At 36.1% G+C, this 27,368-nt stretch overlaps 1 protein-coding gene across 8 annotated transcripts in view; it reads right to left on the reverse strand.

The window, feature by feature from the left end:
• Positions 1–7,082: 7,082 nt before the first annotated feature.
• The window catches only part of PCMTD1 (protein-L-isoaspartate (D-aspartate) O-methyltransferase domain containing 1), an 82,012-nt gene continuing 61,726 nt past the window's right edge, over positions 7,083–27,368 (reverse strand). For 6 of the 8 annotated variants that reach the window (XM_054497851.2, XM_063668769.1, XM_054497856.2 and 3 more), the window contains 3 exons: positions 22,724–22,895; positions 20,646–20,769; positions 7,083–10,218 (listed from right to left, as the gene is read on the reverse strand). In XM_054497851.2, coding sequence (XP_054353826.1) covers positions 9,851–10,218; positions 20,646–20,769; positions 22,724–22,895 — 664 coding nt within the window. In that variant the 3' untranslated portion in view covers positions 7,083–9,850. Of the gene's footprint in view, positions 10,219–15,823; positions 16,536–20,645; positions 20,770–22,723; positions 22,896–27,368 lie in introns of those variants that run through there. The other 2 variants (XM_063668771.1, XR_008504071.2) reach the window with 2 other exon arrangements.

A 27,368-nucleotide genomic window follows, 5' to 3' on the forward strand; every position in this document is an offset into this window, starting at 1 on the left:
CAAAATGTTCATATCTAAATATGTGATTTTGGGGAGATTAAAATGTAAAAAGATCTAAAAAACAAACTAATCTCCATGAATAAGAATGATTTATTTTAAACTTTACATTTGACATTGTTCACATTGACTTTTATTCTCCAAGTATACCAATAAAGCCAAAAAAGGAAATTTATTCCTTTAAATCCTCCCCAACAATCACTATGCTCTTGACAGTGCCTGTGATTTGGAGGACATAGACAACACCTGCAGGTTTGTGCCTTGTTTGCAGTTCAAAATGTAAAATACAAAAAATATAAATAATATAAAATATAAAAATATCTTGCATTCATAAAGTAGACTTAAAAAGGGTAGGGGCTCAGAAATATGTAAGTTCAGGAGGGAGATAAAGGCAAGACATGCGGTTCTAAAAGTCATTGAGCTAAGGGTGTATAATAATTAGGTCGAAGGGAAAAAATTCTGCAAGTTTTTGTGTCTTGTTTTCAGTTCAAATTATTAAAAAAAATCTTGCATTCATAAAGCTTTTTTTTTTTGAGATGGAGTCTCACTCTGTTACCAGGCTAGAGTGCAATGGCGCGATCTCGGCTCACTGCAACCTCTGCCTCCCAGGTTCAAGTGATTCTCCTGCCTCATCCTTCTGAGTAGCTGGGATTACAGGTGCCCGTCACCACACCTGGTTAATTTTTTGTATTTTAGTAGAGACGGGGTTTCACCATGTTGACCAGGATGGTCTCGATCTCCTGACCTTGTGATCTACCTGCTCTGGCCTCCCAAAGTGCTGGGATTACAGGGGTGAGCCACCGCACCCGGCCCATAAAGCATTTTTTTTACAGGAAAAAAAAAAATACAAAAAACTTTCCACTTTAGAAACCTAAATTTATGTTGAATGAAAAAAAAAAATCTACTGATTACCAACTGTCAGTATAGGACTAAGAACTGCAAGCCATGGCCCTGCTCATGGTTGGAAGTCCTTTTGGACAGTGACTTAGGCCAACTTTCCAGCTGAAAACGACTAAATGCGCTAATTTATTAAAATACTTTTAAAATTGCACAAATGCATCAATGTGCTATTACTGAGGAAATCAGTAAGACATATACAAGAGTCCAAAAAATGAAGTGAACATAAGCCAGCAAGGTGGGTAAACAATGAAGGCCAATGCAGCTTGAGACTGTCTGCTCACCCCTGTGAAAAGAACTGCAGGAACTGGAGTAGCAGGGATACAGGAAAAAGAAAAGTCCTTTCTTACGAGAGAGTCTTATTTCAAAAATCTCCTGTATAAAGCCACAGCCATATCTTAAGGATGAACTGGAAATAATTCTGCCCCCTGCCTCCACTTCCACCCACCCACCTATACAACCCAGAAGACACAAGTAAAATGACCTATTTCAAAGCTTGCTATGGGGAGGCAGCAAACAAATCTTCCTGGAGGCGTGCTATCTCCAAAGTAGCCTTCACATGGATTTTCGGGCCACTCTACTTGGATGGTACAAAAAACTTTTAAGTGGAGCATTTAAAAAGGTCATAAGTTGGCAGTGCTCCTTGGCAAAAACAACCTGGGGACTCTAATAATTCCCACAGTTTACAATACAAGCTCAGTCAAAACCCACAAAATACAAAAGAAACAGAAACAGTGTTATGAAAGCTAGCCATCAAACCTTATGAACATGAGCCCACTTTAAACGTTCACATACTGGAATCCAACATAGAATAGAATTAGGCAGTATGTTTACAGAGTTGAACATATTAATAAAGAGTAGAAGACCATAAAAACAGACAGACGGAAAACACAGAACTATAAATTAAAATACGACAAATATTAAAACTCAATGTAAGGGTTTAACAGCAGATTTAAAGCAACTAAAGAGAAGATTCGTGATAGGAAGATATTATCTAAGGAAATCTAGATTTCAATGCTGAGAAACATAAAGTTGAGACATTTGTAAGAAAAAACACGGCCAAGAATTTCTAGAACTGATGAAAGAGATGAACCCGCACAGCTACAAGAATAGGCAGAATAAATGAAAAGAAATTCATACCCAGGCACATTATATCAAACTACAGAAAATTAACAGTGCCAAGACAAGAATATTAACAATGTCAAGATGAAATCTTTAAAGCACACAGAAGTAAAAGACAGATGACCTTCAAAGGAATGGCTGTCAGTTGACTTTATAGCTACAATGAAAGCCAGAATGCGAAGAAATCATAATTCCTGTGTTTTAAAGTGTTGATTTAAAATTCTATAACAAATGGACATTTTTTTTCAAGAACAAAGTCAAAATAAAACATTTTCAGACAGAAAAAAATAAGAGTTAGCTACAGTCTTTCATTAAAATAATTTGAAAAGATGTACTTTAGGCAAAAGAAAATTGAGATGGTCCAAAATGAAGAAGGAATAATGAGCAAAAAACAAGTGTAAGTGGGAGTAAAACTAAGCATTGGTTAGATAAATAATAGTTATGGTGTACCATAGGGGCTTAAAATTATATAGTTCAAACATAATAGACTAGCATATAATTTTGAGGTAATGACTCCAGAGTTTATCGAAGTATTCTAAAGTGGCTTGTATCAAGTAGGAAGAAACTAACTTTAGAAGTTTGTAAGTTAGGTGAGTGCATTAAAATGTCAAGAGTAATCACTGAGAACAGAAAAAATAAATATATAACTTTCAAACTAATAATGGACAAAAAACAAAAGAAACAATAATCAATCCTAAAAAATGGAGAAAAAAAACTTGATAGGTATATAGCACAAAATATCACTCTATAGTAACAATGAAAATGAAAAGAATGCCATGCTTCAAGTAAAATTCAAAGACTGCCAGAGTAACTTTTAAGAAACTCAGCTATATGTTGTTTATAAGAAACACACCTAAAACATAAGGATACAAAAAAGGTTGACAATAAGAATAGAAAAATATACTAGGTGACTACCCACCAAAAGAAAACTGCTAAATGAGTATCAGACAAAATAGACTTTGAAGCAAAGAATATTACTAAAGAGTGCTCCTACATGATGTTAAAGGTTCAAATCACCAAATGGACATAATCCACATATTATCACACCGAAATAAAGCAAAAATCAAAAGAATTACAAGAAAAAAACTGACATTCTACCATCAAAATGAGAGTTTTTGCCAAGTCTCTCTCCACAGTTGATAGATGATGTGGGCACACACACAAATTTACTTAGGCTATATTGAATTTGAACATAATTTTAGCTTATTCAATTAGCATTAACAGAACACTACAATGAACATCTGCAGAACATTCTTTGTAAACACACCATGCTATTTACTTAAAAATGACCACATAAAGGCAGTAAAATAAGAAATAAGGCTCCACCATCATTCTTCACAGAATTAGAAAAAACAGTTCTAAAATTCATATGGAACCAAAAAAGAGCCCACATAGCCAAAGCAAGACTAATTAAGCAAAAAGAACAAATCTGGAGATGTCACACTACCTGATTTCAAACTATACTATAAGGCCGCAGTCACCAAAACAGCATGGTACTGGTATAAAAATAGGCACATAAACCAATGGAATAGAATACTCAGAAAAACAAACCCAAATACTTACAGACAACTGATCTTTGACAAAGCAAACAAAAACAAAGTGGGGAAAGGACACCCTTTTCAGCAAGTGGTGCTGGGATAATCAGCTAGCCACACACAGGAGAATGAAACTGGATCCTCATCTCTCATCTTATATAAAAGTCAACTCAAGATGGATTAAGGACTTAAATATAAGACCTGAAACTATAAAAATTCTAGAACATCGGAAAAACCCTTCTAGACATTGGCACAGGCAAGGATTTCATGACCAAGAACCCAAAGCAAATGCAATAAAAACAAAGATAAATAGCCGGGACTTAATTAAACTAAAGAGCTTTTGCATGGCAAAAGGAACAGTCAGCAGAGTAAACAGATAACCCACAGAGTGGGAGAAAATCTTCACAATCTGTATGTCTAACAAATGACTAATATCCAGAATCTCCAACAAACTTAAATCAGTAAGAAAAAAACAATCCCATCAAAAAGTGGGCTAAGGACATAAAAGACAATTCTCAAAAGATGTACAAATGCAAAAAAATTAGCCAGGTGCGGTGGCAGGCACCTGTAGTCCCAGCTACTTGGGAGGCTGAGGCAGGAGAATAGCATGACCCCAGAAGGTGGAGTTTGCAGTGAGCCAAGATCACGCCACTGCACTCCAGCCTGGGCGACAGAGCGAGACTCTTCTCAAAAAAAAAAAAAAAAAAAAAAAAAACAGTTGTACAAATGGCCAACGAACACGAAAACGTGAAAAAAAAAGCTCAACATCACTAACGATGAGGGAAATGTAAATCATAACCACAATGCGATACCACCTTACTCCTGCAAGAATGGCCATAATGAAAAAACAGTAGATGTTGCCTTGGATGTGGTGATCAGGGAACGCTTCTACACTGCTGGTGGGAACGTAAACTAGTACAGCCACTATGGAAAAGAGTGTGGAGATTCCTTAAAGAACTAAAAGTAGAACTACCATTTGATCCAGCAATCCCACTACTGGGTATTTACCCAGAGGAAAAGGAGTCGTTATACAAAAAAGATACTTGCACATGCATGTTTATAGCAGCACAATTCACAATTGCGAAATCATGGAACCAACCTAAATGCCCATCAATCAACGAGTGGATAAAGAAACTGTGGTATATATATATATATGATGGAATACAACTCAGCCATAAAAAGGAATGAATTAATGGCATTTGCAGCGACCTGGATGAGATTGGAGATTATTCTAACGGAAGTAACTCAGAAATGGAAAAATCAAATACCGTGATAACATCTATGTTCTCACTGATATGTGGGAACTAAGCTATGAGGATGTAAAGGCATAAGAATACAATGGACTTTGGGGATGTAGGGGGAAGAACGGGAGGGGGGCGAGGGATAAAAGACTACAAATAGGGTGCAGTGTAAACTGCTCTCGTGATGGGTGCACCAAAATCTCACAAAGCACCACTGAAGAACTTACTCATATAACCAAATACCACCTGTTCCCCAATAACCTATGGAAAAATTAAAATAAAGAAATAAGGCTGCTCTTGCTCATCACTATTCAGTTACACTGGAGGCCACAACTGGCAAATCTGGTAAAATAAAAAAACCCAGAAGAAAAAAAATAAAACTGTCTGAAATTTATTCAAATATATGATTTCCTATACAGAAAACCAAAAAGAATCAAAAGAGATAGTATTGGATTTAATCAATGTACAAAACCAATAAAAGGAATAAAATACAATTTTAATAAACTACAACATCATTGAAAAATATAAAATATCTGCAACTAAATCTGACAAAAGATATTAGATCTTAGAGCCAAACCATACTTAATAAGGCCTAACTAAAAAAAAGAGAAGTGCCATATTCATGGACTGGAGGACTCCATATCATAAACATGTTAATTCTTGCATAAACTGATCTATAAATTCAAAGTGATCTCAAGGAACTCCCAAAGAGGAGTGTGTGTGTGTGCGTGTATGTAATCTGAGAAGCCAATTCTGAAATTTATATTAAAGTCTACAGTCTACAGGTTCAAGAAACTCCTAGCACATAAAGTGAAGGGATTTATCTTCCTAGATCAAGAATTATTGTAAATCTCCAGTAAATAAAATTGTGTAGTGTTGGCAACGGGTTATATAAACTGACTAATAAAACATAAAAGAAAGCCTAGACACATAGCAAAAATATATGAAAATTTACGATAAAGTTAACACTGCAGATCAGAGAAGAAAAAAGAAACTTCAAAACATGGTCCTCAAACAGTTGATCAATAAAGTAAAAAAAGAAACTGGACTATTATTTCTCACCATACACAAGCATCAATTCCAGCTATTGTGCAGATTTAAATGTGAAAGGCAAAATCACAGACCTTCTGTAAGAAAATACAGGTTAACATTTCCATGACCTTGAGACTGAGGGTGAAGGAAGATGAATCTGACAATTAAAATTGAAAATGTCAATTCATCAAAAAACACCATAAACAGAGTAAGAAACCATAAACTGAGAAAAAATACTTGCAACACATATAATTGACAGTGGAATAATATCTAGACTGCAAAAGGAAATCCCACAAAATGATTTTTTAAAAGAAACTACCCAATAAAAAAATTCACAAAAGACTTGAACAGCACTTTGCAGAAACGAATCCTAAAACCAAGAAACACTTGAAGATAAAACCCCCTTAATAAATAACCTTCATAAGTAACAAAGTACCCTAAGAAGATACGTCACACTACTAAACAGGCAAAAGTCTGTCATGTGTAGGTGAAGATGTGGAATAACTGAGACATTTAAACGTTGCTAGAAGAAACATACTGTTAAACTATTTTGGGAAGCAAATTTGCACCATCTAGGTAAAAGTGAATAGAAATGATTGCTTATGACCAAGTAATTCTACTCCTAGATGTACACCCTAAGCACTCTCACACATGTAGTCACAAGACATATAAAAGAATGTTCACAACTGAACTATTTGAGGGAACAAAAAATGGCCACCAACAGTAGAATAAACTGTGAAGTGTGAATGTAACAGAACAACATACGACATGGGGCAATCTCAGAAAGGTAATGTGAAAAAGAGAGCTGCTGAATGTGTACAGTAGGATCCTAGCATGTATGAAGCCAAATACATTGTTTAGAGATGCAGACATGTGATTGAGAACAAAAAGACAGATTATGATAAACACAAAATCCCTCCTCCTGAGAAGGGAGGGATTAAGATGTGGTTGGGAAGGGGCACACAGGAGACTGTAAAGCTATTAGTTGAACCTAATGGGTACACACACATGTACCTACATGTACACTAAATTATTTCTTATACTTCATGAATATTTTATAAATTTCCCTACTATTTTATAAAAATAAATTTTAAAAAACTTCCATACTCTTCAGAAGTGGCAACAGTCAAAAGACAGTGAAATGTCCAAATAAAGATAATTGTATGCCATAATTGAGCATATCCATAGGTGTACTGAGATTGCCTAAATTTAAAAAGAAGAAGACAAACATAAAAGTCAGGCCATGGGAGAAAAATGCTTAATTACACGTAATTGTTTATTTAAAATAATTTTCCAAGTCTTCCAATGATTTAACAGGCTTTGCTTCACTTTTATCATCTCAAACAGCTATAAATCAACACACACTTTTTGTATTTTATTTTACTACTATGTATGCTATTTTAATAACATTTTTCTTTATTAATACTAGAACCAAATATATTGACCAATAAGCAGTATAGATTTAAATTATCTTCTTGGGTAGGTCTGAGGTTGCTGATGGATTCTTGGGATTGATCTGATGCTAGAAGGTATCTTAGGCCCTGTCTCTAACTCACTGTATGTTTCAGGCAAAACATGCCACGGTTCTAGGTCTGTTTCCTCATCTGCAAAATAAACACCCAAATTAGATGATACTTATTGTTTTAACTGGCTATAAAATTCCAATACTACATTCCCCATCATTTTCACTTACTTTTACTTAATCTTTATTTGCTACTTTTCCACCTATAAAGCATAATTTTCCATACTCAAGTAAACATAAATTCATTAAAAAATAAACACAAACCCAAAATATTCTTATTCTAATATATCTGCATTAATGGATAAAAAGGCTTTAGCTTTAATTTTAATTTTTTATTTCTACCTCTTAAAGTCAATGATAAACTCACAAGTGTAAAATGAATGCATTTAAAAACATAAAAGATACATTTCAATGACAAGAAATATGCAATGATCATGAAAATCTACTGTACACTTTGCCACGGTCAAAGAATGAAAGACAATATGGAAAAGCCAATCTTCAATATATCCTTAACAAAAACTCTCTCCTGCATAGTAAAAGCATCATCTAAACAGCAGCTCCAACCAAAAAAAAAAAAAAAAGGGCAGGGGAGATGGGACAGATAACTTTTTCTCCAGGTTTTCCAGATAAAAACATGTGGTCACCAGGAATTCAAGGTAACTAGGTAACTTCAAAAGCAACACTTAATTCAAAATAAAATGAACATTTCTGACAGATGACAACAGTATGAAAGTGATTTTTTTCTTTCCTAGATACAAATGATATCGGGCATTTCTTAACAGTTTAGTAATCATCTAACTGTAGAAATAACCCCAATTCCACCATCCCAGCCACTGGTATAAAACAAATACCTTCCATGAAACTGTCTTTCACATAACTAAAATATCCTCACTTACTTGGAACAATTTCATGCTTACACATGATCACAAACACTTGTTTTTAGATGTTGTGGAATTACTGGAGCTGAGATTTCTGAAACAATATCTGAATCTTAGCAGAGAGATAATAATCCTTTCATTATACATTGATTGGGCTTCCTTAACCAAATCTGAGTAACTACTGTAATAATAATGCTGGTGGTAGTCCATGATACTCTCAAATTTTCCCCTTTAAGAAATATATAATCCATGTAACTCTAGCAAATATGTTACACTGTACACTTTCTTAACAAGGAATGGCTGTTTTCAGGCCTTATTAGGAAAACAAACAAACAAACAATGGCAGTTACTACCTGTTTTTTATCACTGAGAAGCTAAAAAAAGCTCAAATATGGACAGTTTAATTGTGTGATATTAAGTAAAAAATGAAAACCATTAGTTTTACCAAAAGAAACACAAAAAATATGGGAAGGAGTGAAATGAACATGGCATAGGTCCCAAAGATTACACTATGATTCTGAACAGGATTTTCAAAACAAAGGGTATCTACATACAATTTCTGTGAATATTTCTTATACTAGAAAGATCAAAAGCAAATATAGGCTCAGCCCTACCTTGTCAAAGATAAATATTCAGATAAACTAGAAGTTCCATCTGCTAAAGTGCATCCGCTGACCAGGTCTACCCTGGCCCTGCTACTTACAGCCATCCAAGAAAGTGGCCTCACTCATGCTCATTCACTCGTTCTGTGTCCTATCAAGAGTCACACATAACAATGGTTTTGCTTTTTTTAAAAAATCAAATACTTTATACAGTGAACTACAGAAAAAACAATTCTAAATATACTTTTAAAATTCTAGAGAGTTAAGATAACCTCATTTTTTTAAATACTGAAAATGTAAAGGGTCCATATAAAGAGTTGTATTAAGTATATACTTTCTATTTTAATAACTCACTTGCTGTGCTCTTAAAATCTCTATGAGAGAGGCAGATATTTTACCCATGTCTTTTGGCAAGAGATTCAAAAGCAAAAGTAGCAGGGCTGTAAAATTTCATAAAATTTGTGGGATTTTTTAAAGCTGAATTATTCAATATCTTGTATTGTTATTGCACTCATATATTGCCCGGAATATATATACAGCAACTCAACAACAGTGATTGCAACAAAAGTAAGGTAAATAGTCTACAAAGCATTTGATTTCCTTATTAGATAAATGAAGTTTTCATAGAGGAAATGCAAACAACTGCAATTCAGATCAGGTTATATAAGCTTAACAATTATTTAAACCATATATAAAATTAAATCTAACCCTCATCACTACAAATCTGTAAGGAATCAGAAAAGGATTTATAGTACACAAGTCTTGACTACTGTTGCATTCCACTTTGAAATCACTCTGAGCTAAAACAACATTTTTCCAAGATTTAAAGAAAAATAGATTTTATAAAAGGGATTCTTTTATTCACTGAATACATCATTTGTGTTACTGACAGAAACAAGTGATTTTTTTTTCCACTATAATTTGCTCTGATGAAAGAAATAATTCTCTCTTTTAACTCCTAACAAATGCTACATTTTCAAGACTAAAGGAATTATCAGTAGGCATTCTTTCTTCTTGATCTAAGTTATTTGTCTCTAAAATATGTCAAGTAAGCTTTTAAAGATTCAGGGAGGGGCAGCTTCATGATTTTTTCTCTCAGTAAATTTTGAGGTGGCTCCTCTGGCTTCATCGCTTCATTGTGATCTTTTTCTTCCTCTTCTTTGTTATCTTCTTCCATTTTTTCATCCTCTTCACTGTCTAGAGGCTGAGGAATAAGCTGATTACCCACAAATACGTAAGTGTTAATTCTCTGTTTAACTCTCTTTCTTTTCCTTTTGGGTGGAGCCCTTTGAGGAATCCCCTTGGCCTGCATCTCATCATTTATGAAATTTCTAAGTGTACGTCGAATGTAAATACGAGCCAAGTCCTGTAGATTCCTGACAGCACAGGGAGCTAAAAACAAACACAAAACACAACAAAGAAAATATTAAAAATAAAACTATCTATTGTTCATTTTTTTTCATAGAATAAAATGTGTTTCTTAGCATATTTTAGAAAATACAGAAAATATGAAAACTCTACCTTTCATCTAACAAAGGTTTTGGAGTAGTCATTATATGCCAAGGACCGATAGACAGCACAGAAGTTAAAATGTACAGGGGCATGTGTGTGTGTCTGTGTGTTGGCATCTATATGCATAAAAGTTCTCTGGAAGCATAAGAATTTAGAAACAGGGTAAATGACCGTGAAGTAATTAGGAGACAAGACCAGGAGAGAGACTATCCTGCGTACCTTTTATACTTTTTGATGTATAAATCATATGAAAAGTACTATTTATTCATAACAACAGATGTGAGATCCCATCCCCTATGAAGTTTTTGTTTGTTTTGAAACAAGGTCTCACTATAGCCCAGGCTGAAGTGTGGTGGCACAATCATGGCTTACTGGAGCCTCAACCACCCAGGCTCAGGTGATCCTCCTGCCTCAACCTCCCAAGTAGCTGGGATATAAGCACATGCCAGCAAACCTGGATAATTTTTAAATTATTTGTTGAGATGCGATCTCACTATGTTTCCTAGGCAGGTCTCTTTAACTCCTGAGCTCATGTGATCCTCTCATCTCGGCCTCCCCAAATATTGGGGTTACAGGTGTAAGCCATCATGCCTGGCCCTCTACATGTAAAAATGTACAAAAACCATCTGCTCTGCCCATCTTCCAAAACTGTTCACTAAGTTATTTAACATTCATCATCAAGTAAGTGTTAACCTATATCTGCCAGGCACTGTTGAAGAACCCATGCAGACACATTGGATGATTTAGACTACCAAGTCTGCACTCCCTGCACTTATGCAACTTGCATAATCAGGGAAGAGTGGCTAAACAAAAATCAATTCTAAAGAAGAAAAATAAGGAATACAAGAAAAAAAGCAAAATGCCAATGATATGATAGAAAGTGGGATTCCGGTTTCTTTTTTTTTGAGACGGAGTTTCGCTCTGTCACCAGGCTGGAGTGCAGTGGCGTGATCTCAGCTACCACAACCTCTGCCTCCTGGGTTCAAGCGATTCTCTTGCCTCAGCCTCCCGAGTAGCTGGGACTACAGGCGTGTGCCACCACACCAAGCTAATTTTTTGTATTTTTAGTAGAGATGGGGTTTCACTGTGTTAGCCAGGATGGTCTCAATCTCCTGACCTCGTGATCCGCCCGCCTTGGCCTCCCAAAGTGCTGGGATTACAGGCGTGAGCCACCGCGCCTGGCCCTGGTTGCTTTCTATTGGGTGGTCATAAAGGTCTCCCAGAGAAGATCCTGTCCTAGCTAAGATCTAGATAATATAACAGCCATGTATACATCTTGAGGGCAGAGGGAACCTAAAAGGTAAACGAGCTTAACATGTTCAAGGAGCCGAAGGAAGACTAGTGCAGATGAAGTTGGGAGCACGAGATCAGCTGGAATACTTTGGTAATCCACTAGAAATATGAACACACTCTGACGGAGGGTGGCAGTATAGATGGGAGAGATGGACAAATTTCAGGTATAATATATTTTGAAGCTAGGATGGAAATGGATTGGCTGTAGGGGATGAGGGAGGGAATAAAAATAATCAAGGAAAACATTTAAGGTTTTGGCCTGAGCAACTGGGCAGATGCTGCTATCAGTGACTGACATGACAAAGATACAGGGGAGAACAGGTTGAGAAGAAAATTTAAAAATGTACTTAGTTTGTGTTAGATGTGAATTGTCTATCATTTATCCAAAGTGGAGATTTCAGAGATAATAACTACAATGTTATATTCGTCACCATTTTCAATGTTTTACAAGTAATAACTGAATGCTAGGAGATTACATACTGAATGCAGGTTTTGACTGCAGAGTGTATGTTGCCTTTCCTATCATAAGCCACCATAAGATCATGACTCTGGAGCTCAGGGGCAAGGTCGGGGCTGGAGATGCTAATCTCCTGTCATCAGCCCATCGTGACATGCAAAGACCAAGAGTAGAGGAAAGCACCCAGAACTAAGCCTGAGAGAGCTCTGTAAAGGGACAGAGTGAAGAATAAATCTACCCTAAAGTTTTAGAAATTATAAAGGAGCTAGGAAATAGAAACTATATCAGTCTTTTCAGCTGATCTTGGCTCTTGAATTTTTCTGTTACTGGTATTCTCTGTCAACACTGTAATTATGTTCTTCCTTTGCCAACACTGTAATTATGTTCTTCCTTTGCCCACACTGTGTGCTATTCCAGCGATGTATCTTTCAATCCTAAATCATCAGAGGAATACCTGAAATTTATCAAGACCAACTGGACCCAGCACGGAAAAAGATTCAGACTTGACTTCAGTAGCTGCTAACACTCAGAACTCCTGAAGTAGCATTCATGTGAGCTTCATTTAAAAGTTCTTTTGGGCCAGGCACAATGGCTCAAGCCTATAATCCCAGCACTCTGAGAGGCTGAAGCAGGTGGATCACTTGAGCCCATGATCTTGAGACCTGTCTGGGCAACATGGTGAAATCCTGTCTCTACAAAAAAGAGAAAAATTAGCCAGGCATGGTGGTACACGCGTGTAGTCCCAGCTAGTCAGCAGGCTGAGATGGGAGGATCATCTGAGCCTGGGTAAGTCGAGGCTGCAGTGAGCCATGGTCATGCCACTGCAATCCAGCCTGGGCAACAGAGTGAGACCCTGTCTCAAACAATTAAAAAAAAAAAAAGTTCTTTTGAATGACACAAAACCTTTTAGATAAGTCTCAGTCCTAATTATTTAAATATCCTCCATATTGTCTATTCCTTAACGGTCTCATTTCCAATGCCTCCAGTTATGAGATTAGGATTTAACAGATGAGACAATACTAATCCTGACTGCTAGGAAAACTTATTTTAAATTTAAATAGAAAAACAGGGAATCCTCCCTAACTCATTTTATGAGGCCAGCATCATCCTGATACCAAAACCTGGCAGAGACACAACAAAAAAAGAAAATTTCAGGCCAATATCCCTGATGAACATCGATGCAAAAATCCTCAATAAAATACTGGCAAACCAAATCCAGCAGCACATCTAAAAGCTTATCCACCACAATCAAGTCTGCTTCATCCCTGGGATGCAAGGATGATTCAACATATGCAAATCAATAAACGTAATCCATCACATAAACAGAACCAATGACAAAAACCATATGACTACCTCAACAGATGCAGAAAAGGCCTTCGACAAAATTCCACAACCCCTTCATGCTAAAAACTCTCAATAAACTAGGTATCGATGGAACGTATCTCAAAATAATAAGAGCTATTTATGACAAACCCACAGCCAATATCATACTGAATGGGCAAAAACTGGAAGCATTCCCTTTGAAAACCAGCACAAGACAAGGATGTGCTCTCTCACCACTCCTATTCAACATAGTATTGGAAGTCCTGGCCAAGGCAATCAGACAAGAGAAAGAAATAAAGCATAGTCAAATAGGAAGAGAGGAAGTCAAATTGTCTCTGTTTGCAGATGACATGACTGTATATTCAGAAAATCCCATCGTCTCAGCCCAAAATCTTCTTAAGCTGATTAGCAACTTTAGCAAAGTCTCAGATACAAAATCAATGTGCAAAAATCACAAGCATTCCTATATATCAATAACAGACAAACAGAAAGCCAAATCATGAGTGAACTCCCATTCACAATTGCTACTAAGAGAATAAAATACCTAGGAATACAACTTACAAGGGATGTGAAGGACCTCTTCAAGGAGAACTACAAACCACTGCTCAAGGAAATAAGAGAGGACACAAACAAATGGAAAAACATTCCATGTTCATGGATAGGAAGAATCAATATCATGAAAATGGCCATACTGCCCAAAGTAATTTATTGATTCAATGCTATTCCCTTCAAGCTACCATCGACTTTCTTCACAGAATTAGAAAAACTGCTTTAAGTTTTATGTGAAACCAAAAAGAGCCTATATAGCCAGGACAAGCCTAAGCAAAAAGAAGAAAGCTGGAGACAGCACGCTACCTGACTTCAAACTAAACTACAAGGCTACAGTAACCAAAACAGCACGGTACTGGTACCAAAACATATATATAGACCAATGGAACAGAATAGAGGCCTCAGATATAACACCACACATCTACAACCATCTGATCTTTGACAAACCTGGCAAAAACAAGCAATGGGGACAGGATTCCCTATGTAATAAATGGTGTTGGGAAAACTGGCTAGCCATATGCAGAAAACTGAAACTGCACCCCTTCTTTATACCTTACACAAAAATCAACTCAAGATGGATTAAAGACTTAAATCTAAGACATAAAACCATAAAAATCCTAGAAGAAAACCTAGGCAATACCATTCAGGACACAGGCATGGGCAAAGACTTCATGTCTGAAACACCAAAAGCAATGGCAACAAAAGCCAAAATTGACAAATCATATCTAATTAAACTAAAGAGCTTCTGCACAGCAGAAGAAACTATCATCAGAGTGAACAGACAACCTACAGAATGGGAGAAAAATTTTGCAATCTATCCACCTGACAAAGGGCTAACATGCAGAATCTACAAAGAACTTAAATTTACAAGAAAAAAACAACCCCATCAAAAAGTGGGCAAAGGATATGAACAGACACTTCTCAAAATAAGACATTTATGCAACCAACAAGCATACGAAAATGCTCATCATCACTGGTCATTAAAGAAATGCAAATCAAAACCACAATGAAATACCATTTCATGCCAGTTAGAATGCAATCATTAAAAAGTCAGGAAACAACAGATGCTCGAGAGGATGTGGAGAAATAGGAACACTTTTACACTGTTGGTGGGAGTGTAAATTAGTTCAACCATTGTTCAACCATTGTGGAGGACAGTGTGGCGATTCCTCAAGGATCTAGAACTAGAAATACCATTTGACCCAGCAATCCCATTACTGGGTATATACCCAAAGGATTATAAATCATTCTACTATAAAGACACATGCACATGTATGTTTATTGCGGCACTATTCCCAAGAGCAAAGACTTGGAACCAACCAAAATGTCCATCAATGATAGGCTGGATAAAGAAAATGTGGCACATATATACCATGGAATACTATGCAGCCGTAAAAAAAGGATGAGTTCATGTCCTTTGCAGGAACATGGATGAAGCTGGAAACCATCATTCTCAGCAAACTATCACAAGAACCAAAAACCAAACACTGCATGTTCTCACTCACAACTGGGAGTTGAACAATGAGAACACATGGACACAGGTAGGGGAACATCACCACACCAGGGCCTGTCAAGGGATGGGGGGCTAGGGGATGGGAGGGATAGCATTAGGAGAAATACCTAATGTTAAGTCATGGGTTGATGGGTGCAGCAAACCACCATGGCACATGTATACCTATGTAACAAAACTGCACATTCTGCACATGTACGTACCCCAGAACTTAAAATATAATAAAAAATAAAATAAACTTTTACTCCAAAATTACAGTTCAGGTTATCTCTAACACACACATTTAGGCTCCATTTGTTTCCCAAAAGGTAGGCTGTATGTAGATTGTATTGGAGCCTAGGAGTCAGAAATCATTTTTGTTAACAAAGATTGAAAAGGGCATTTTATTTAGGTTAAACCATACAAAACTAATGATTTAGGGGTCTTTTATGACCTTCAAAAACAGCAACTTCATATAGCTCAATGTGATATAGTCCCACAATTTATGAAGTCTCTTCTGCCCCTGAACTTTAAACAATGAATCTTTCTTTTTAGAATGTCTTCTCCTCAACCCCAAACAAAAAAACCACAGAAAGAAATAGGATTTTTAAATGTAATAAAATTAGTGGTGAATCAAGATGAAAAATTATGACTCCACTTTAGTAAGTTGTTTAATATGAGCAACTTGATTACTACAAGATACATTTGGCAAAAAATTTATATATATATTATTTTTGGGATTTTTGGAGCCGCATTCTTTCATATTTTAGTTTCCTGCAATTAAGGAATAATGTCCTCTCAACAGAAAGCTATTTTGACTTACTTCTACACAACCACAAAAACTTATTCTCCATACATCCTATTAAATTTTGGCAAATATCAATTTTCAAAACTTTCTTCATGCTCTGAATATTACTATATGAAGGTTTTATTTTTTAGAAATTCACATAATTCCTGACTTATTTTTATAAGTTACTGTTGGTTACTGATGACTTTTCTCCTTATTGTAGAATTTCAAGTACAGTAGTCTCCCTTTATGCACAGTTTCACTTTCCACGGTTTCCGCTTTCTATGGTCAACCAAGGTCTGAAAATATTAAATGGAAAATTTGAGAAATAAGTAATTCATATGTTTTAAATCGTGTAGTGTAGTATAATTGCATGCTGTCCTGCCTGGGATGTGAATCACCCCTCTGTCTACCATTTCCGCACCATACATACTACCCACCTGTTAGTAACTTAGCAGCTGCCTCAGTTATCAGATTAAAAAACATAATATATATATATAGGATTTTGTACTATTTGCAGGCCCAGGCATCCCCTGGAGGGTAATGGAACATACCCCCAAGGAAAAGGAGGGATGACTGTATACACAGAAAAGGGTCAATGGTTTAATAACTCCCATTTATCTGGGCACTCAGCTTCAACAATTATCACTCTTCCCATCACCACTCCCAGATTATTTTGATGAAATATTTATAGATACATCATTTAGTCTGTAAATATTTCAGAGGTATAATGGATTTTTTTTAATTTAGGCTCCTCTCCCTTTTACCCTTTTCTATTGAATTTACTCCTATTTTACATTCACAGTTACAAATGTCATTCACTCCAACCAATGGCAGTCTTACCAGCTACTTAGATTTGTGCTGAAATTCTTAAAATGAGGGAAAATGGAAATTGTGCATTCATAGCATATTATCTGTCATTAATGAATTATGTTATTATAAAAACATATTTATAACCAAAATGCTTCTAAAATAAACTAAGAAAACTATCAGATAAAAAATGGAATGACTACTGATAGAATTCTGAGATTTTAACAGTGTCAGTTACAAAGTAAAATAGTTAAACAGCTGCTGCACAGAAATCAACAAGGGATTCTATAAGCATTCCTAGGTATGATACTTATGGTTGGGTCACCGTCAAAGCCAAGCTGTGTCAGAAAATTTTTTTCATTACTTCCTTTTATTACTTCCCATCGAGTTAGGATGATTTAAACAAAATTATCATAAACTATAATTCTAGTGTTTGAAAACTAGGAAGGAGAAAACAGTTTTGTTACTATTGTTGCAAGGAGTTTAAGTAGGGACCAGTAACTACAGTATAGTCTACTATAATAAATAGTACTAATATAGCATAAATATATAGAGTACACAGATAGTCCCTGACTTACAATGGTTCAATGTAGGATTTTTCCACTTTACAATGTGTTTATCAGGATGTAACCCCACCTTAAGCTGAGGAGCTCCTTATGTCTCATGATGGGGTTCTGGTTTCTACTAAACAAGTACCACTTTTGCGACCAAAGTAAGGTCGAACCATCCTAAGTTGGGGACCATCTGCTGTGTTGCCAGCATTAAATACATTTTCCACTCACAATATTTATGATTTACAATGGGTTTATCTGGCCATAGTTCCACCATAAGTCAAGAAGCATCTGTAGTCTACTAAAAAGTAGACTTCATGGAAATAATCATATAATGCATACACAGCCAAGTGATAATCACTGATTCTGGTGCTAGAAAGAAATGGATGTCTTGTACTTTTCTGTGTCCCAGAGAATACCCAGTGATACCCATTTTTGACTAGATAGGAAGTTTAAATAAACATTTCAACACAGTAACCTCATGTTTCCAGTCTCTCTTATGATAATCCTTTGTTTTTTATCATTCTTATTTTAGCTTTAATTTTCTTGTTTTATACGGATTGTTATATATGGATTAAAGTCCTTTTTGTAAGTAGCGAAAGTATACATTACTAACAAGTATATTTGCAAAAAGTGGTTGCTAACATTTTCTGAATTACGAAAGGTTGAAAATTTTTTAGAACTGACTGCTTAATTTCTTTCTAAATGAGATCACAGTAAGAGCACAGAATCAGAATCTATGACTCTCACAAATCTGTAAAGAGTGGTCAACATATCGCCTTTGATGGTGGCTCCCATTAGAGAAAAATGCTTGCAAAGCATTCTCCCAAGGTCAAGCTGAAGAAACATTTATGCCACTAACACTCTCAGCAAGCAACACTCACCACAGAGCCATGCGAGCCTCTCTGCATCATCGCACACATTCTTCCCAAGGGTGGAGGAATGGCTAGGCTTGTATATTTCAGGTGTGTAAAAAGCAGCTGGCCATGTCTGGCTGTCATTCCTTTCTCTTTTCCTCTGGGATGTGCCTACTTTCGTCTGGGAGTCACACACATTGACTAGGCTCTATTCACCATGTATTTACAGGTAGACTCCCATGGTGGCAGGCTGGCGCCACTGCCTGAAACTGGGTGGGTGGTTGGGTCTGCCTAATGTAAGGGTTGTGAAACCTGGTCTCTACTAAATATAAAAAACTAGCCGAGCATGGTAGTGGGAGCCTGTAATCCCAGCTACTCAGGAGGCCGAGGCAGGAGAACTGCTTGAGCCCAGGAGGTGGAGATTGCAGTGAGCCGAGATCGTGCCACTGCATTACGGACTGGGTGACAGAGTGAGACTCCATCGTAAAAACAAAACAAAACAAATATTACTCCATATAATTTTCACAAACACCCCAAAAGTCCCAAAGTCATGCAGCTCAAAAGAGAGTAGAATGAACACTGAAAATAAAATTGTATCTTTCTATAAACCCAAATTCCTATGCAATAAATTCATTTAAAAGGCAAACTAAGTCAAGAGGTTCCTTTTTGGTAAAGAATTTTACCTCATGGTTAAAAAAACTATGATCTAAGTCAAACCAATTAATGCCACCCTCTCCTCTCCATTTGCCCCATTAGGTTGATCACTCCCTCCTTGAAACTTTTCTTTCTTGGTTTTCAACACCCTGGGGACCTGACCCTAGTTTGCCCCCACCACCTTTGTTGGCCCCTCCTTCGCTAATTCATCTTCCTCCATTTTATCGCTAAATTGGTGGACCTCAGGTCCAACTCCAATATCTCCTCTTTATCTCCACTCTCCGCTAAATGACCTCATCCATTTCTGTCTAACCCTAGCCTAAAATGCCATGTTCATGTTGAGGGGTCTCCATTTATAACTTGCTCATGAAGCAGGTTCGTGCCACCTGACATTTGTCTGTATGGTAACAGACAACTCAAACACAGTGAAAGGAAAATGTCAGACCTTTCTATACCTATTTCCAAATTATGCCACTTCCAGTCTTCCTTGGCAACAGTAAATAATGCCAGCACTCAGCTAGCCTCAAGGGAAAAGGAATTCCTCTTTTCCCTCTACCCACACTCCCGAGTTAGCTATTCTTCTGCCTTTACACAACACTATCCACACCAACATCCACTCTCCTGTGGGTGTAAGAAAAGCCATCTGACTGGCCTGCCTGCCTTTTTTTCCTATGATAATCCATCCTCCACAGCCAGCCAATGAGCTTCCACCACTCTGGACCTTATGCCTGATCTGGGAATGACCAAAGTTCTCTTCAGTCTAAAGCCTTTTGTATTTATTGTCTCTCTGTATGAAAAAATGCTGCCACTAAATCTTGATGTGGCAAGTTCTTTTATATCATTCTGGTCATAATTTAGATGTTGCCTTGGCAGAAAGTTCTTCCTTACCACCATACCTATAGTAGATGCCCTTCCCACAACCAGTAACTTGCCACCACATCACAAACTATAATTAATAAATTTGGTTTTGGTTTGACCTGCCCCTTCTTCTTTTGTTTCCATGAAGGTAGCTAACAGTGTCTGGTATAAGGTGAAGGCTTTATTTTACCAAAAAAAAAAAAAAAAAAAAAATTGAGGCCCAGCGCGGGTGGCTAACGCCTATAATCCTAGCACTTTGGGAGGCTGAGATGGGTGGATCACTCGACGTCAGGTATTTGAGACCAGCCTGGCCAACGTGGTGAAACAGCGTCTCTTCTAAAAATACAAAAATTAGCCAGGCGTGGTGGTGCACACCTGTAATCCCACCTACTTGGGTGTCTGAGGCAAAAGAATCGCTTGAACCCAGCTTGAACCCAGCTTGAACCCTGCTTGAACCCAGCAGGCAGACGTTGCTGTGAGCCGACATGGCACCACTGCACTCGAGCCTGGGCAACAGAACAAGACTCTGTCTCCAAAAAAAAAAAAAGTTGAATAAATCTACCAAATATCTTACCGCGTAAGTATTTAATTCTTCATAATTACATAGTCTTAAATCCCAAGCATAAAAGCCAAACACCATAAGTCATAATTCAATCAGAAAATATGAAGAGCTACTTACGGAGTCCTACAGAATCTGGTTTGCCATTATCATTCTTACTTGGTTGCACAAGTGGAGCAAATGAAACAGCAAGGATATTTTTACTTTCCCAAGTGTTCTGTCCAGTTCGCATAATCTGTGTTAACTATTTAGAGAAAAAAAAGAAAGAAAAAAAGTGAACAACTTAATCCCAACAATGTGGTCACCTTACAGTCAAAACTTTGTTTTAAGGGAACAACTGCCAGTTAGAGCTACACAATCACTTAAATTTAAATGTGACCAAATTAATTCCATTTAAATATTTACTATAAGATATAAAAGGAATGAAAATATTTGCTGTTACTACAGATATTTTAATGCAAATGGGATACTCAAATATGGCCAAGTGAGTCTGTAATGTTAGATTTGTGATCTGACAGTGTCTAGGAGAAGCACTACAATCTATACATGCCATTGCCTTTCAAAATACATGTCTGAGACAGGTTCAGTAATTTGGTTAAGGCATTATATTAATAAGACCATATTTTGACTACATGTTGACTTCATGCTCTTCCATGATACTAATGGAATACAGATTCTAATTCGACCCCCAACTTGATATTTCACAAATAAATGTAATTACAAAGAGACTAGGAGTTTTATCATTTCAGCAAATGCCCATCACTGGTCACAGGAAAAAAATATTAGCTGAATACACATCTTGTTCAAGTTTAATTAGTATATTCGACTTCTATCACAAAAAGCAGCTCGTTATTATATTTGATGTTTGTAAAATAGTATACAGTAAATGTTTAACAAAATATTGATGAGGAAGTCACATTTTACGTATTTGAAAATGTATCGTTAAAGGAAAACAAAACAAAAAACAAATTGTTTAACTGGGAGTTTAAGCCCTGGAAGCATTCTAATAACATTCTTCCATGAACTTTTAAAAATGAATATTTATATACACTGCCTTTTTAATATCTAACAAATGACTTGCTACAGAGCACAGTACATGGTGATAGTGAGATCCACTGAGCTGCCAACGACACATGGTGATGTTAAGGGACCCCCAACATGTATAAACTCCACAACTATCATGCTAGGTCTCAGTCATCTTAGATACTCTACCTCTACTACACAACTACAAGGTTATTTTAAACATTTCAGATTTCAGTTAATGTGAATATTAGAGGTATTTTTTAAATGTGTTTTTATTAACTTTTTAAAGTAATTTGCTTTTGAAAGGTATACCCATTTTCTGAGTAAATTAGTATTTTATTCATTATACCTAATAATTCCAAACCAAGGCTAAAAAAATAAATTTAATAATGTTCATAAATAGCTGCAGAATATTTTCAAATGAGTCTATCCGGTACTAATGAAGATTTTTTTAGTTCACTTGTTTTATTAATGAAGTTAAGTAGTTCAAAATCAAACCACAAACAGGATTTATTTTCTTTTCTGAGACAGGGTCTCACTTTGTCACCCAGGCTGGATACAGAGGCACGATCATGGCACACTGCAGCCTCAACCTCCTGGGCTCAAGTGATCCTCCCACCTCAGCCTTCTGAGTAGCTGAGACTACAGGTGCATCACCACGCCTGAATAATTTTTGTATGTTTGTAGAGACGGGGTTTCGCCATGTTGCCCAGACTGGTCTTGAACTCCTGGGCTCAAGCTATCTGCCTGCCTCAGCCTCCCAAAGCACTGAGATTACAGGCATGAGCCACCATGCCTGGCTAGGATTTCCTTTCAATATGTTCAAAGAACTGAAGAATATGGGAAACTGTGCAACTAGTAGAGATCATCACATTCAACTTTTGGGTAAGCAAAACAAAGGAGGAAGCAGCTTGCTGAACACCAGGCACAGGGAGTAGTTGAGCTGAGTTGAAAGCCCAAGTTACCTCTAGTCATAGTAGAGAGATCTTTTCTCTATCTCCTTTGTTTAAATAACTAAGATGTTTCAAGTTTTTTCTAAACAAATAAGATAGATCTGGTGAAAAGTAATTTTTTCTTTAAACATTACAATATACATTTCACTGAATAAAATTTCTTAACCTTAAACAAATTTGCTTCCTTCCTAGGCCACTAAAGAAAAGGAGAGTGGAAGTTACCTGATCCTCTATAGGCATGACTAATATGCCTCCAACTTTTAGTAATATTTTCATGTAGTTTTCATGGTCTTTCTGGACTCCAGCTCCACAATAAATTCGATCATACTGATGACTGTCAGATGCTATCTGGAGGCAATTACCAACAACAAATGCAGGTTCACAGAACTCAAATCTGCATTGAAAAACAAACATATTTTAATTCAATTAAGCAAAACATTAGATCTAAAAAATTTACCATAATCCAGTCCTTTGAAATAATGAAGTTACCAAAATTAATTGTAAGGATAAAATGATTATAAACTTTATTTAAATATAATATTTATTAAGTTTAGCACTCATCAAATGTATTGTTTTATTATCAATGACATAGGACGGACATGTGTTTTCAAAACATTAACATTTTTGGGCACACTGAAACTTCACTTAGGTCTTCAGAAATAAATATAATGAAAAGCCCATCACAACCTCAATATTGTGACACCCCCAAAATAACATAACAATGAGAATCATAAGGATCAATAAATGAGAAAAGGCTTCACTTTGCATCGTCCTTTCCAAAAAAGGTGAGGGGCCAGCAGAAATGAGAATGGTTTGTGTAGAATTCATCTCAGTTTGACATTTTTGCTGAAGGTAAAAGTGGGAGAGCTTTATCAAAAAAAGATACGAGTGTCCTGACCACATACCCCTGCAACCAGTAAGGTTAGAAAGAGTTTCTAATAAATTTTGGCTGAGGAACATTACTGAATGGGACAAAGACCAGAATTAATACTATTTTTTTCATGTTGCTGCTTTGGCCCCGATGATCTCCCTAAGCAACAGCAGATATGATTTCAAAGGTATTTTATCTGGACTGCTTGTTCCTGGTAACAGTGGTGGTTCATGGTACACAGAGTTATACTTTTACAAAGTATCCTATTTGGACTTCTACTTTATTTCTTAAATTTTGATAAACAAAACTGAAAACAGGCTCTAATACAAACGTAATTAAAACCCCAATGCACTAATGAGACAGGTAATCTTTTTAAAATTAATTCGTATCCTTTCACTTTTAAGTTGAATAAAGTTAATATGATCATAGAGCAAAAGCACACTATTATTTGAGGATGAAATAATTTATATTAAAAGGTTTGGCATGCAGTGAAAAATAACACTGATTTGAATCACAGTCACTTTTACTCTGTAAAATATATCCTGTCCTTTAGTAATTAATAGACTTATTACACAATAAGTTTCCATTCAGAGTCTCTAAAACACAGACACATTATAAACATCTATTTCCTAAAGAAGAAAATTTACCAAAATATATGTCCTGTCCTTCATTTCTTGTCGTTTTGTTGGAAGGGTATAAAAGGTGGGGTGGGAAGGGTCAAGGGTGTCCCTGTACTACTGCCTTCATGCCCCCACGCTAAGGCAGTCCATGCCCCATTATTTCTTTTACTATAACTGTCACCTCACTGATCACATTTTTCAGGGCTCTCTTCCATCCCTTTGCTCTCTACTGCACAGGATAAGTTCAAGCTCCTAGGAGTTCTACGTGGGGAATCTTTATGAGTCTACCATCAAGTCATTCTACTAGACTCCTTTCCTGTCTCTGCCCCAGCCTGAACATACTACTCTGCAGGCAGACTGAATTACTTGCTTCTAATTCCTTACAGGAACCATCACACAGTGTTTTGAAATCCTGTATCTGTGTATGTGCTGTTCCCTTAACTTAAAATATCCTTCCCCTCTCCTTCTACCCTTAATAAATGCCTGATATCCCTTTCAAGATATAGTTGAAATATCAGCTTTGCAATGAAATCTTATTCAATTCTTTAATAGCATCTCATCCTTTCTACTTGCACAGCACACACACAATGTGAATTTACCTAGGTTAGAGAATAATATTTAATTTCTCTTTTATATTCAAAACTATGCCATAATCTCGGATTGTTTAAAATATGTCCAAAATATAATTTTTGGCTTTTAAGTAATTAGATACTGTAGATCACATGGTTTAATCATCTTACCAAATTCACAGTAAGCATTCTTTAAAAATAAGTTGGACTATTTCAGTAAGGTCTATCTAAAAATCTTACAGAAATTCATTTTAAATGCTTTAATTTTATCATAATTTATTTCAACCTCATAATTTTCAGGATGTGACTAGGAATTTAAATAATTAAAAATTTTTGAATTATTAAACCACTTTATCAAATATGTTAAATCAACTAAAAAATATGCTTACAGTTTTAAAAGCTTCCTACTAGTTAAAAATATGTGGTAGCTTACAGAACTATTGCCAAGGAAATCACCATTACAGGTAATGACAACTTAAAATTAAAACCACTTTTCATTAATTAGCGGTATTTTATACATGTTCATCACAGGAAAATAAATTAGAAATAATTTAGTGTGTGATTCTAAAATTAAATGTGTGACACTGGGCAAGTTAGTTTATAGCACTAATTGCACACTTCCTTCAGTCAAATACTATTTATTGAGCACTAGCTTTGTGCAATGACTGAGAATACAATGGGAGACACTCGTGTCTATATCTAATGGAAGAGACAAACATCGAACAATCCTATTAATTGAAATATAAATTACAACTGTGATAAATGCTCTAAAGGGAAACTGACAGGCATGGGGATCAGAGAACAGCTCCCGGAGAAATGGCAAGCTGGGATCTGAAAGATGAGACAGGACAATCTAGAGCTGCACTATCAAGATGAAAGCCACCAACCACTGTGGCGAGTAAACCCTTAAAATGTGGCTAGTTCAAGTTCAGATCATCTGTAATGCACATGGGTTTTCAGAGACTTTTTAGAACAATGTAAAATATCTAATTCTTTATATTTGCATATTAAAATATACATACTTTTTAATAGTCACCTAAAATGAAAATACTAAATAACTATCCTTTTACTTAATAAAGACTTGCTTCTAATACTTTCTTAACACAATCTTCCCTTTGAAACATTTTTAAAATTTATTTTCCTGCTGTCTTTGAATATTTCTTCTGAATTTAATTGTATCTCCATCACCTATTAGTCCTCAATACATGTATTAAATAAATGAACTAAATTAAAAAAAGAAACATAAATGTTTTAACTTTTCTACCTACCAATGTTGAATATGAACCCAAATTTGACAAATTAAATATGACAAATTAAAAATCTCAGGAGTAGAAGAGAAGCTTTTCTAGAAATAAAGTTGCAGAAAAAGCATATGCTTATGGTACTTCTTCTAATTGTTTTAATTTTTAAAATATAGACACAGAGTCTAGCTATGCTGCCCAGGCTGGTCTCATACTTCTGGCCTCAAGTGATCCTCCCACTCCAGCCTCCCAAAATGCTGGGATTACAAGCATGAGCCACTGCAGCCGGCCACCTATGGTACTTCTCTGTAGTAATATAATGGTTTATGTTTTGTTAAATTGGTTACTATAATAACTGGAGCTTCATGTTACAGAATACAGTTTTTTCCCAACAGGCCAAAAAAGGAAAAACAAAACAAACTCTTACCTCTAATGAATAATCAACTCTCCTATAACTAAAAGACAGGTTTTTCTTGGGCCAGGGGGGCCTTTCTGAAGATCTCAAATCAACCATCCTTATTATTCTAGTAAATAACATGAATGTTTTTCCCTCTAATGTAAAGCAGAACAAGTGTATCTACTTCTATCTAAGGGAAATTATTAATACAAAGGATAACTGCAGAGAAAAATCGAATCTCTAAATTAATAAATTTCTAGTAATTGCAACTCCACTTCTAGCAAACACAAAAGGGGTCTTCATACTTTCATTTAACATGTTTAAATTGATTTCCTTTACCAGAATACTCAAATTTGAAAGTTTCCTTGAATTTAAGACAATATTCAAAAAGGGATATACCATTACTAAATTTAAAAATAAAAATTGAAAGATATAAATAAAATTGGACAAAAAAGGATATCTTTAAATGTTGGCACTAAGAAATCTAGAACATATTAGAGAACTCATCTGCCAAACACACTACAAAGAAAACTGTAACACTACCAATTTTAGTGTCCTATCTAGGGATTATTATTTAAATATGGCTTAACCTTTTCTAGCCATAATACATGGAACTTCACAATCAGTTAAAGAAAAAAGCTCTCAAACTGCATATTCTTACTTTTTTTCAATCTGTAAAGCGATTATGGATTAACTTTCCAATAAAGTACTTATAATATGAACTTAGGTTTTTCTGACTGGGCACACTGTTAAGAATCTTAGACGTTTTGTATTCTGATACTAATATCATGACTTATTTATCTATTTATTTATTTTTATTTTGAGAGGGGGTCTTGCTTTGTTGCCCAGGCTGGAGTGCAGTGGTGCGATCTTAGCTCACTGCAACCTCCACCTCTCCGGTTCAAGCAATTCTTGTGCCTCAGCCTCCCGAGTAGCTGGGACTACAGAGGTGGACCACCACAATCAGCTAAGTTTTTGTATTTTAGTAGGGATGGGGCTGTACTAGTAGAGATGTTGCCCAGGCTAGTTCTGAACTCCGGCAATCTACCTGCCTGGGCCTCCCCAAGTGCTAGAATGACAGGCGTGAGCCACCACACCTGGCCCACAACTTATTTTTATACAGCATTTCATGTAAACAAATTCATACCAATCAGGTTATAGAGCGGCCA

The sequence above is a fragment of the Pongo pygmaeus genome, chromosome 7 (genome assembly GCF_028885625.2).
Source record: "Pongo pygmaeus isolate AG05252 chromosome 7, NHGRI_mPonPyg2-v2.0_pri, whole genome shotgun sequence".
NCBI classification, from domain to species: domain Eukaryota; kingdom Metazoa; phylum Chordata; class Mammalia; order Primates; family Hominidae; genus Pongo; species Pongo pygmaeus.